The sequence below is a fragment of the Moschus berezovskii genome, chromosome 4 (assembly GCF_049115385.1).
Source record: "Moschus berezovskii isolate FMDL1 chromosome 4, NW_MosBer_1.0, whole genome shotgun sequence".
NCBI lineage: Eukaryota > Metazoa > Chordata > Mammalia > Artiodactyla > Moschidae > Moschus > Moschus berezovskii.
This window is the reverse complement of record NC_142463.1, coordinates 82,038,286-82,051,970: the sequence shown is the minus strand read 5'-3', so window position 1 is coordinate 82,051,970 and position 13,685 is coordinate 82,038,286. Positions and strand designations below refer to the sequence as shown.

At 36.9% G+C, this 13,685-nt stretch overlaps 1 protein-coding gene across 1 annotated transcript in view; it reads left to right on the top strand.

The window, feature by feature from the left end:
• COL11A1 (collagen type XI alpha 1 chain) overlaps positions 1-13,685 on the top strand; it is a 223,414-nt gene that overhangs the window by 92,823 nt on the left and 116,906 nt on the right. The window contains exons 16-24 of the mRNA XM_055403175.2: positions 1,106-1,159; positions 1,278-1,331; positions 1,511-1,564; positions 2,888-2,941; positions 3,059-3,103; positions 7,315-7,368; positions 7,793-7,837; positions 8,091-8,144; positions 8,597-8,641. Of these exons, the coding sequence (XP_055259150.1) occupies positions 1,106-1,159; positions 1,278-1,331; positions 1,511-1,564; positions 2,888-2,941; positions 3,059-3,103; positions 7,315-7,368; positions 7,793-7,837; positions 8,091-8,144; positions 8,597-8,641 (459 nt within the window). The remainder of the gene's footprint in view (positions 1-1,105; positions 1,160-1,277; positions 1,332-1,510; positions 1,565-2,887; positions 2,942-3,058; positions 3,104-7,314; positions 7,369-7,792; positions 7,838-8,090; positions 8,145-8,596; positions 8,642-13,685) is intronic.

Below are 13,685 nucleotides of genomic sequence, written 5' to 3'. Positions count from 1 at the left end.
AAATATGTATTACATTTTCTACCACAGTCATTAAATTCATATTGTTTAAACTTAAAAAAAGGATGCTATGCTATGTTGCTTCAGTCGTGTTCAACCCTGTGATTATATGGCCCACCAGGCTCCTCTGTGCATGGCATTCTCCTGGCAAGGATACTGGAGTGGGTTGCCGTGCCCTCCTCCAGAGGATCTTCCCAACCAAGAGTCAAGCCTGCATCTCTAAAGTCTCCTGCATTGGCAGGCAGGCTCTTTACCGCTAGTGCCGTTGAAGGTCTATGTAATATTTCTAATGGATCTGTATATTATCTATTATAAGCTGTGTAATTTTATTTTTAAAACATATATATTAATTCACAAATAATACATTGTTTGTTGATATAACATTGTACTGAACTACCTCAAGAAAGATACTGAGGATCTTAAAACTTTAATCTGAGATGGCATGGCACCAGTCAGTAACTGAATTCGAGTTTACCAAGTCATCCTCCAGAATTTTGTAGATGATTGAAAGAAATGTGTACCAGGCACTGTGCTAAACTGTAGAAGTATAATGGAGAAAAAGATTTAGTCCAAAGTTGTGGTGGTTAACAATTAAATGGGAGACTCAACTATGGAAACAAAAACAAAATCCAGTTACAATCAAATGTGATACTTGCAATAAAAGAATAAATATCTAGGTGAAGAGCTCCACGAAAGAAGAGAAATTTGAAAGCAAAGGGATTAGAAAGAGAAGAGGAATGAAATGAAGTGTTTTCAGTTAAGGGAAATGTAAAACCCCAAGGTTTTGAGAATAAATTTAGTAACTGAGACTTTTTTAAGTTTAAAATATCATTTTGCGTTCCTTTTGTTTATATGTAACCACAGGTCTATATAAACTTAATAAAATAATATGAATTTTTCTGGCAAGGAGCCATGTAGAAAAATTGATTCTTTTATCTTCTTGCTTTATGTGGACTTTTATACAAGATACAGTTTTTATTTGTTATTGTTGTTAAAGTGATTAAGGTAAAACTAAGAAGATATAAAATTCTAAAACCATTTCTCTATGTGATTGAGTTTATTGATCAAGAATTCTATGAAATTAATTAAATATGATTGTTTGATATAGGGCCCACGTGGTGTCCAAGGTCCTCCTGGTCCAACAGGAAAACCTGGAAAAAGGGTATGATTTGCTTTCATTGAGCATATTGAGGGCATCTGAAATCATCAGTTACTTTATTTTCTTTTACTCTGTGCTATTTGGAATCCTTTTTGCTTAGTCATGTTCTTGGTACTATCAGGGTCGTCCGGGTGCTGATGGAGGAAGAGGAATGCCAGGAGAACCCGGGGCCAAGGTCAGGAACTCATCTCATATATTTGAATATTCAGATCTCATATCTCAGTTTCTTCTGAAATTTTTATATTTTAAAATAAAGTTTCTTGATATGAAATAATATTTCACATTCAAGCTACAGTTCAGAAATAAGCTCAGAATATGATGCTGTTGATTATGGTGATGATGATGATTTTACAGGGGGATCGAGGATTTGATGGACTTCCAGGTCTGCCAGGTGACAAGGGTCACAGGGTAAGATATACCATTCTATTGCATTTTATACAGGGATAATATTCTTAAGAATACTATGAAATATTTTAAATAGCTGCACTGAGAAATAAAATTAATTATTTGTGAACTCATGTAAATTAGTACATCTGAAAGATATATGAAGAAATATAAGTAGAATTATATGTGGGATATTATTATAAGTTTTTAAATTTTTTATATATCAAAATACTCATTTTACACAAATATAAGTTGAGGCGGAATCTTTTTGTACATGTATGTGTATGTACTAAGTCTTGTTAGACTCTTTGTGACCCTCTGGACTGTAGCCTGCCAGGCTCCTCTGTCCATGATTTTCCAGGCAAGAATGCTGGAGTGGGTTGCCGTACCCTCCTCCAGGATATATATGTATATGTAAAATACATTTACAGAACAAGTATGGAAATTTAATTTTGCCTCTAATTTTTTTATAATTACCTCAATTTCTTTCTTGCATTTTGTCTATGGAAATATATTCAAAAGACACCTGCAGGCAGTCTGTAGTTAATATTACAATATACCGGGCAATATATTTTATACTTGTTAGATGGTTCTGATAGATCCTGATACCATAGACTACTTCTTTGTGATAATATAAGTTTATAGTTCAATGCAGGAGTTTATAATTTACTAGGGCTTATTAACAATATACAATGTTGAACAGCAATCGTCAGTAATTTTAGTGGGAAATTAAGCCAGGATGTGGTCTCTCAAAAAAGATCAGCTTTGGATCTTCACATTACTCTTCTTCAAAAGTTAAAAATATAGGTGAGGCAATCTTTAGGGAAATTAGAAAATGTGAAAAAAAGAAAGATAAAAGAGAGTCCCATGAAAGTTTAGTAAAATATCTAGTGTGTGCCATATTGAGAGAAAAACATAATTTTGGTGTTTTTTTTTTAATTGAAGCTTTGTTAGTATTCCAGAATTGTGCTGAATTGATAAGAATTATTTAAGAAGCAGAAAAATATCTAAATAAAAATCAGCAAAGTGCATCCATGCACCATGAAGACTGAAGACAATCTTCAGCAAAATAATTTTCTGTTAGTTTGTAATAATTAAATGTCTGAAAATTATTTGGGTATTTTATTTAAATCTTTTTGTTTTCAATATCGAAGGAATGTTTTCCTTGCATACTAAATTGTAATGCCAGTTAATTGAAAATTATGACTAATCTCTGAAGTGTTTTCAGGAGAGAAAACATAAGTTTTTCTACCAAATGTTTCATTGTTTTTGCTAGGATAGCAGTAGGATGGTTATAAATACTCTGGTTTACTTCAAATTCTAATTGTATTTGGATTTCTTTCATAGGGTGAACGAGGTCCTCAAGGTCCTCCTGGTCCTCCTGGTGAAGATGGAATGAGGGTATGTGAAAGTTCATTTATTTTAAGAAATATTTAAAATTAAAACATTAAACAATTCCATGCTGAAATGCTGCATTGTCTGATCACATCACTATCCTATTCATTATGTCCATGACAGGGAGAAGATGGAGAAATAGGACCACGGGGTCTTCCAGGTGAAGCTGTAAGCAACTTTCTTTTTTTTTTTTTCTTTTTAAATAATACCCTATTTAGGAGGAATAGTGCTTGGTGTTACATATATAAAGTCAATAATAAATTGCAATCTTACCTAACCTAACCAGGTAATTTGTTATGTAAAAAACATTTAAAAAGAATACTTACAGCTCTTCTTTCATTAAATCTTAGAAAATTGAGAGAAAAAAATTGTGGGATATAACATCTTAAATACAAGGAGAGATAAGAAAGCCTTTTTTAAGTGAATAATGCAAATAAATAGAGGAAAGCAATAGAACAGGAAAGACTATAGATCTCTTCAAGAAAATTGGAGATACCAAAGGAACATTTCATGCAGAGATGGGCACAATAAAGGACAGAAATTGCAAGGACCTAACAGACACAGAAGAGATTAAGGAGAGGTGGCAAGACTACACAGAAAAACTACATAAAGAAGGTCTTAATTACGCAGATAACCACGATGGTATGATCACTCATATAAGGCCAGATATTCTGGAGTGTGAAGTCAAGTGGGCCTTAAGAAACATTACTTTGAACAAAGCTAATGGTGGTAACGGATTTCCAGCTGAGCTATTTCAAATCCTAAAAGATGATGTTGTTAAAGTGCTGCCCTCAATATGCCAGCAAAATTGGAAAACTCAGTAGTGGCCACGGGACTGGAAAAGATCAGTTTTCATTTTAATCCTAAAGAAAGGCAAATGCCAGAGAATGTTCTAACTACCATACAATTGTGCTCATTTCACATGCTAGCAAGATAATGCTCAAAATTCTTCAAACTAGGCTTCAATAGTACATGAACCCAGAACTTCCAAATGTACAAGCTAGATTCAGAAAAGGCAGAGGAACCAGAGATCAAATGGCCAACATTGGTTGGATCATACAAAAAGCTAGAAAATTCCAAAAACAGAAAAAAATCTACTTCCGTTTCATTGACTATGCTAAATACTTTGAATTTGTGGATCACAACAAACTGGAAAATTCTTAGAGATGGGAATACCAGACCACCTTACCTGTCTCCTGAGAAATATGTATGCAGGTCAAAAAGCAACAGTTAAAACCAGACATGGAACAACAGACTGGTTCAAAACTGGGAAAGGAGTACAACAAGGCTCATGCTTTCATACTTTCATTTAATTTCTATGCAGAGTATATCTTGCAAAATGCCAGGCTGGATGAATCACAAGTTGGAATCAAGATTGCATGGGGAAATATCAACAACCTCAGATATGCAGATTATAACACTCTAATAGCAGAAATTGAAGAAGAACTAAAGAGCCTCTTGATGAAGATGAAAGAGGAGAGTGAAAAAAAGCTGGCTTAAAACCCAACATTCAAAAATCTAAGATCATAGCTTCCATTCTCATCTCTTCATGGCAAGTAGACGGGGGGAAAGTGGAAACAGTGACAGATTTTATTTTCTTGGGTTCCAAAATCATTGCAGACAGTGACTGCAGCCACGAAATTAAAAGACTTCTACTTCTTGGAAGTAAAGCTATGAGAAACCTAGACGGCATATTAAAAAGCAGAGACATCACTTTGCCAACAAAGGTCCCTATAGTCAAAGCTATGGTTTTTGCAGTAATTATGTACCAGTGTTGGACTTGGACCATAAAGAAGGTTGAACACCGAGGAATTGATGCTTTCAAACTGTGGTGCTGGAGAATACTCTTGAGAGTTCCTTTGACAGCAAGATCAAATCAGTCAATCCTAAAAGAAATCAACCCTGAATATTCAGTGGTAGGATTGATGCTGAAGCTCCAGTACTTTGGACAACTGATTCGAAGAGACAACTCATTGGAAAAAATCCTGATGATGGGAAAGACTGGGGGCAAGAGAAGAAGGAGATGACAGAGGATGAGATGGTTAGATGGCATCACCTACTCAATGGACATAAGTTTGAGCAAATTCTAGAATTTAGTGAAGGACAGGAAAGTCTGGCATGCTGCAGTTCACGGGGTCACAAAGAATTGGACATGACTGAGTGACTAAACCACAACTTGCCGTCCAAAAAACCTTATCTAGTTTTTGTTCCTCTTTATTTTGTTTCAATTTTTTATATCAATACCTCTAGAATTTTTTATTTGTTTAGGACAAACTTGAGGAACGCCGGGCTGGAATAAGCACAAGCTGGAATCAAGATTGCCGGGAGAAATATCAATAACCTCAGATATGCAAATGACACTACCCTTATGGCAGAAAGTGAAGAGGAACTAAAAAGCCTCTTGATGAAAGTGAAAGAGGAGAGTGAAAAGGTTGGCTTGAAGCTCAACATTCAGAAAACGAAGATCATGGCATCTGGTCCCATCACTTCATGGGAAAGAGATGGGGAAACAGTGGAAACAGGGTCAGATTTTATTTTTTGGGGCTCCAAAATCACTGCGGATGCTTGGAAGGAAAGTTATGACCAACCTTCATAGTATATTAAAAAGCAGAGACATTACTTTGCCAACCAAGGTCTGTCTAGTCAAGGCCATGGTTTTTTCCCGTGGTCATGTATGGATGTGAGAGTTGGATTTTGAAGAAAGCTGATCGCCAAAGAATTGATGCTTTTGAACTGTGGTGTTGGAGAAGACTCTTGAGAGTCCCTTGGTCTGCAAGGAGATCCAACCAGTCCATTCTAGAGGAGATCAATCCTGGGTGTTCATTTGAAGGACTGATGCTAAAGCTGAAACTGAAATACTTTGGCCACCTCATGCGACGAGTTGACTCACTGGAAAAGAGTTTGATGCTGGGAAGGATTGGGGGCGGGAGGAGAAGGGGACGACAGAGAATGAGATGGCTGGATGGCATCACTGACTCAATAGGTATGAGTTTGAGTGAACTCCGGGAATTGGTTATAGGTCAGGGAGGCCTGGTGTGCTGTGATTCATGGGGTCACAAATAGTCGGACACGACTGAGCGACTGAAATGAACTGAACTGAACTGAATCTTATTACTAGAAAAAACAAAAAATGAGGTGCTTAGTATATATCAAATATAACTATAAAATTTACTAAATTATATCCTTTTTCCATTGAATTTTACAAATGAGGAAACTGAGTTAGAAAGGTTTACTCAAACCTAGTCAATCGAAGATCCACACTAGAAGTAGACCACCTAGTTTTTCTGATAGTTTGCCACATTATCAGTTCAGTTCAGTTCAGTTCAGTCGCTCAGTCATGTCCGACTCTCTGTGACCCCATGAATCACAGCACGCCAGGCCTCCCTGTCCATCACCAACTCCCGGAGTTCACTCAAACTCATGTCCACAGAGTCAGTGATGCCATCCAGCCATCTCATTCCTGTCGTCCCCTTCTCCTCCTGCCCCCAACCTTTCCCAGCATCAGAGTCTTTTCCAGTGAGTCAACTCGTCGCATGAGGTGGCCAAAGTATTACAGTTTCAGCTTTAGCATCAGTCCTTCCAATGAACACCCAGGATTGATCTCCTTTAGAATGGACTGGTTGGATTTCTTTGCAGTACAAGAACCTGTCAATTCAAAGGCATAGTGTGTTTGTATGTGTTAGTTGCTCAGTTGTGTCCAACTCTTTGCAACCCCTTTGACTATAGACCACCAGGCTCCTCAGTTGCTCAAGTAACTAACAGTAAACTATACTGTTGACTTTTTTGAAGAAGGAAAAGAAGGAGGAAAAAATGGATAAGGGGAAGAAGAATGAAGAAAATAATTGCTTAAATCATAATAATTTTAAAAATCATGAAAGTGGTTTCTATAATCTTCCTAATATAGTCATCCAGCTGTTTGTTTCTTTCTCTCAGTAGAATATTCTCTGAAGATGGAATTTATCTAAATGCAAAATAAATGAGAATCAAGACTCTTTGTGTAGTCTGTTTGAATTATAAGATTTAATAAGATTCAATGTTGTTATTCAAATTGTAAAATGGCACAAAAGTGACTTATTTAAAGCTTTAAAATATTTCTTATATTGAAAGTTTCACAAGTGATTCATAGGTAATTCCATAGATTCAAAGATACAGTTTCTATATTAAAGATTCACTCATTCTTTTTGGCTTTTGGCTCAATATAAATGCTAGGTAATTATGTCATACAAAATGCTATTTTAAATGCCCCTTTTTGTGTGTTAAAAGAGGATGAATAAATATTTTCATCAAAATATTACATTAAAATGTATTTATTTAAAAGACAAGGCATGTTTTGAAGGCTTTTTTTTTTTTTTGGATACCCTGTTTCTTTTTTACTTCAGGGTCCACGAGGTTTGCTGGGACCAAGAGGAACTCCAGGACCTATTGGACAGCCTGTATGTATTGTTGAAAACATTCAAAATGTTCTAGGGAAAGCTTATTGCCAGAGACTTAAAGCCAGAAAGCTGTTAACGCTTTCAGTAGACAGCCAAAGTTTTACTATTATAATCTAAGACCTAATGATGCTGCCTATCAATTTAACTGAGTTTACTCACTCCACCTGCTTCTTTTTTTCCTCTTCCTTTTAGTTTATGTATTTTATTGTTTTTCCCAACACACAGTAGAAAATACTGTCAGGATGTCTCCATGGACATGGAGAGGAGAGTATAGACCTTGCTTTTTCTCTCATTTCCATTGATTTCTAAAATGACCTTTAGGTACCCTAGGTTACTGGGTATCCTGCTATTAGGTTAGTTTTTTATATTTTCTATTGTAGCATCAACTTGTATACATTCATGTATATTTTTTTCTTCATTGAAGGGTATAGCTGGTGTGGATGGCCCCCCAGGACCAAAAGGGAACATGGTATGTAGAAGATATCCATAAAGTAACTCATTTCTGTAATCTAAATACTAGCAAACCATTTTTTGTTGCTAAATCTAAAATTAAGGTTTCTTACAATGTTTTGCCAAATTCTTCTGCTAGCACTAATATTTTGCAAGGTTTTCCAGATTCTCTAAAGGGAAATATGATATGGGGACTATTTTTCAATCCAAAAGAAAAAACCTATTATATGAAATAGTTCTATTAAAGACTGTTTTCCATTTTTCTATGTCAGGGTCCTCAAGGGGAGCCGGGACCTCCTGGTCAGCAAGGAAACCCAGGACCTCAAGTAAGTCTAAGCCATCACAGCTTTTATTGAGGTAATGGGGTAAGATGGTACCTTTATACAAGAAAATTGACAGCCTCAAAATTTTCTATGTAGGGCTGAGAGTTTATATATGAATGTACAAAGCTCATTCTATTTTATTCCTTTAAAATTTTTTTTGAACAAATTTGCAAAGGCTTTTCTTTCTTCCAAGAGTAAAATGAGTCATTCAGTGTTCATGGAATGCCAGAATACCTTCAGGAGGGTTCTGAATAGGATCACATTACAGTTCCATTGCCAAAAGAGTAGCTTGTATAAAACTCCACACTGTTGTAAAATCTTCTGGAGAATGTGAGGGATATATATAGTTACTCATAGATCATTGCATGTAATATAGAAGGCTAATCATTTACTATTTTAAAAGTGTGTTCTTATGATGTGATACTTGACATATTAAATAAATTCTTTTAAAATAGGGTCTTCCTGGTCCACAAGGTCCAATTGGTCCTCCCGGTGAAAAAGTAAGTTCGTCTGTTGTCCTAGTAAATGAGCTTGTGTTGTCAATCTTAGGGAGGAATAAGGCCTGCCTTCTGCTTTTGATATTTAAATGGCTCAGCATATAAGGAATTAATCTGGATTTAAATCATGAATGTACGGGTGAGGAGAAGCCATTCATATGTCTCTGAATTATAAATGATAACATTTCACAGAGTTTCCATTTGGATAGCTTCCAAATACGACATTCTCAGCTATATTAATTTCATTAATGTACTGATATGAGTGAGTGCTTTCTCTTTATTTTGGTTCTCCTTTCATTTCTCATTATTTAAAACATGTAATTAGGTTTGCTTGTGACAAAGGGCTTTTAACAAGATCTAATTAAGGGAAAATTGTGACGTTATCATTGCCACCATTTTTCATGGAAAAATGGCAAATGATGTTCTTGTTAAAACTCAATGTCTAGATCAAAACAAGAATAAGTCTTTAATTAAAGAGATGTCTTTTCCCCCATCTCCCTCGTCAGTTTCTTTAAGCAGTAATTTCTATTCCCTATAGTCACAGTAGTGTTACCTGTTCTTATATAATTTTTTTCTTATTTTTTGCTGATTTCTATATAATATGTGATGTTTTTAATTATCAACTTTATTGGGGTTGATTTCATACTATAAAATTTCAGTTCAGTTCAGTTCAGTTCAGTCTCTCAGTCGTGTCTGACTCTCCGCGACCCCGTGAATCACAGCACGCCAGGCCTCCCTGTCCATCACCATTTACTCTCTTTAAATCTATCAGTCAATCATTTTTAGGAAATTTATAGAACTTTGCCACAATCACATTTTTAAAATACTTATACCACCCCAGAATGAAAGCTTGAATCAATTTCTACTCCTGAGTCCACACACAAACCTACACAACAATTAATCTGCTTAACTTTGTATCTTTATAGATATACCTTTTCTGACCATCTTATGTGAACAAAATGTAGGAATGAAATTAACATTTGAATTTAATCATATGAAAGAATATAGTGTGTGACATTTGTGTCTGGCTTCTTTTATTTGGCATAATGTTTTTGAGTTTTATCCATGTGGTAGCATATATCAGTACTTCACTTCTTTTTGTTGCCAAATGGTATTCCTTTGCTTGAATATTTTGTTTACTTATTCAGCAGTTGAGGGAAATGAGTTATGTACACTTTTCAGCTATTATAAATAGTGCTGCTTTGAATATTTGTACAAAGATATTTGTGTAAACATTTTAAAATTTATTTTTGTTATATAGAAGTGGAACTGCTGGGTATATGCTAAATTCATGTTTAACACTTTAAGAAGTTTTCAGATTGTGTTTCAAAGTGCTTGTACCATACTTCCTTCCTCAAAATTTATGAGGATTTCAGTTTTTATTCCAATCCCTAAGAAAGGCAATGCCAAAAAATGCTCAAACTACCTCACAATTGCACTCATCTCAAATGCTAGTAAAGTAATGCTCAAAATTCTCCAAGCCAGGGTTCAACAATACATGAACTGTGAACTTCCAGATGTTCAAGCTAGTTTTAGAAAAGTCAGAGGAACCAGAGATCAAATTGCCAACATCCGCTGGATCATCGAAAAAGCAAGAGAGTTTCAGTAAAACATCTATTTCTGTTTTACTGACTATGCCAAAGCCTTTGACTGTGTGGATCACAATAAACTGTGGAAAATTGTGAAAGAGATGGGAATACCAGACCACCTGACCTGCCTTTTGAGAAACCTGTATGCAGGTCAGGAAGCAACAGTTAGAACTAGACATGGAATAACAGACTGGTTCCAAATAGGAAAAGGAGTATGTCAAGGCTACATATTGTCACCGTGCTTATTTAACTTATATGCAGAGAACATCATGAGAAACCCTGGGCTGGATGAAGCACAAGCTGGAATCAAGATTGCAAGGATAAATATCAATAACTTCAGATATGCAGATGACACCATCCTTATGGCAGAAAGTGAAGAAGAACTAAAGAGCCTCTTGGTGAAAGTGAAAGAGGAGAGTGAAAAAATCGGCTTAAAGCTCAACATTCAGAAAACTAAGATCATGGCATCTGGTCCCATCAGTTCATGGTAAATAGATGGGGAAACAGTGGAAATAGTGACAGACTTTATCTTTTTGGGCTCCAAAATCACTGCAGATGGTGACTGCAGCCATGAAATTAAAAGACGCTTTCTCCTTGGAAGAAAAGTTATGACCAAACTAGACAGCATATTAAACAGCAGAGACATTGCCAACAAAGATCGATATAGTCAAGGCCATGGTTTTTCCAGTGGTCATGTATGGACGTGAGAGTTGGACTATAAAGAAAGCTGAGTGATGAAAAATTGATGCTTTTGAACTGTGGTGTGGGAGAAGACTCTTGAGAGTCCCTTGGACTCAGTCCATCCTAAAGGAGATCAGTCCTGGGTATTCATTAGTGGGACAGATGTTGAAGCTGAAACTCCAATACTTTGGCCACCTCATGCGAAGAGCCGACTCATTGGAAAAGACCCTGATGCTGGGAAAGACTGAAGGTGAGAGAAGGGAACGACAGAGGATGAGTTGGCTGGATGGCATCACCAACTCAATGGAAATGAGTTTGAGTGAACTCCCGGAATTGGTGATGGACAGGGAGACCTGGTATGCTGCAGTCCATGGACACGACTGATCAACTGAACTGAACTGAACTGATCTGATCTCCTTGCAGTCCAAGGGACTTTGAGAAGTCCTCTCCAGCACCACAGTTCAAAGGCATCGATTCTTTGGTGCTCCACCTCCTGTATGATCCTGTTATCATACCCATGTATGACCATAGGGGAGACCATAGCCTTGAATACACGGACCATGTTGGCAGAGTAATGACTCTGCTTTTCAACACACTGCCTAGGTTTGTCATTGCTTTCCTGCCAAGAAGCAATCATCTTCTGATTTCACGGCTGAGGTCCCAGTCTGCTGTGATTTTGAAGCCCAAGAAGGTGAAATCTGTCACTACTTCCACCTTTTCCCCTTCTATTTGCCATGCAGTAATGGGGCTGAATGATGTGATCTTAGTTTCTTAATATTTAAGTCGGCTCTTTCACCCTCCTCCTTCACCCTCATCAAGAGGCTCTTTAGTTCCTCTACACTTTCTGCCATTAAAGTGGTATCATCTGCATATCTGAGTTTGTTGATGTTTCTCCTGCCTACCTTGATTCCAGCTTGTAACATCCAGCCTGAGATTTCTCATAATGTTCTCTCAGGGTTACAGCAGACAGCCCTGTCATACTCCTTTCTCAACCTTGAACCAATCAGTTGTTCCATACACGGTTCTAACTGTTGCTTATTGACCCACATACAAGTTTCTGAGGAGGCTGGGAAGATGGTCTGGTATTCCCATCTCTCTAAGAGCTTTCCACAGTTTGTCATGGTCCACACAGTCAAAGACTTGATCGTAGTTGAAACAGAGATAGATGTTTTTCTGAAGTTCCTTTGCTTTCTCTGCTGCTGCTGCTGCTGCTAAGTTGCTTCAGTCGTGTCTGACTCTGTGCGACCCCATAGACGGCAGTCCACCAGGCTCCCCCGTCGCTGGGATTCTCCAGGCAAGAGTACTGCTGTGGGGTGACATTGCCTTCTCCGTTGCTTTCTCTATTACCCAGCAAATTTTGGCAATTTGATCTCTATTTCCTCTTCCTTTTATAAACACAGCTTGGACATCTGGAATTTCTTGGTTCACATACTGCTGAATCCCAGCATACAAGATTTTAAGCATGACCTCACGAGCATGGGAGATGTGTGCAGTTGTTCAATGGTTAGCACATTCTTTGGTGCTATCCTTCTTGGGAACTGGGATGAGGATTGACCTTTTCTACTCCTGTGGCCACTGCTGGATCTTCCAAATTTGCTGACTTAATGACATCCTCCTTTAGGAATTTGAATAGTTCTGCTGGAATTTCATTTCAACCACTAGCTTTATTAACAGCAATGCTTCTTAAGGCCCTCTAGACTTCATACTCCAGAATGTCTGGTTCTGGGTGACTAACCACACCATCATAGTAATTCAGTTCATTAAGATTTTTTTAGTACAGTTTTTCTGTGTATTCTTTCCATCTCTTCTTGATCTCTTCAGCATCTACTAGGTCTCTACCATTTTTTTCCTTTATTGTATCCATCTTTGGGCAGAATGCTCCCTTGATGTTTCCAGCTTTCCTGAAGAAATCTCTAGCCTTTTCCCTTTTGTTGTTTTCTTCTGTTATTAAACACTGTTCACTGAAGAAGGCCTTCTTGTCTCTTCTAGCTATTCTTTGAAACTCTGCATTTAATTGGATGTACCTTTCCCTCTCTCACTTGCTTTTCACTTGTCTTCATTCTTCTGCTATTTGTAAAGCCTCCTCAGATAAACACTTCGCCTCTTGCTTTCTTTTTCTTTGGGATGGTTTTGTTCCCCACCTCCTGTGCAATATTACAGACCACTGTCCATAGTTCTTCAGGCACAGTGTTATCTATATCTAGTCCCTTGAATCTATTCATTACCTCTACTGGGAATTCACACAAGATTTGACTCAAGTCATACCTGGCTGGCTTAGTGTTTTTCCCAGTCTTCTTTAGTTTAAGCCTGAATTTTACAATGGGAAGCTGATGATCTGAGCCACAGTCAGCTCCAGGTCTTGTTTTTGCTGACCGTATACAGTTTCTCCAATTTTCAGCTACAAAGAAATGTAATCAATTTATTTCTTTGACCATTTGATGATGTCCATGTGTAAAGCCATCTCTTGTTTAACCTTTGCCCTTCTTCATTTTCATATCAAACTTAAGTGGTTTATAAAGTGGTTTTTCTCTGTGTGTTTTCTGTATGATTACAGTATTAGAGGGCTTTTGGAAATAGTTGATTTATTTAAAATGTTAGGCACCAAAGGTGCTTTAGATCAGAGATTTTAATCTGGACCACTCTTATCATATCTTAGACTAACTCATCATAACCATATTATGTTTGTAATAAATTGCACTTGAGGCATGTACCTATTAAATTTTCTATAATAATATCATTTCTGCACTAGAGTCTTAGGAAGAATTTGCTTTTAAGGA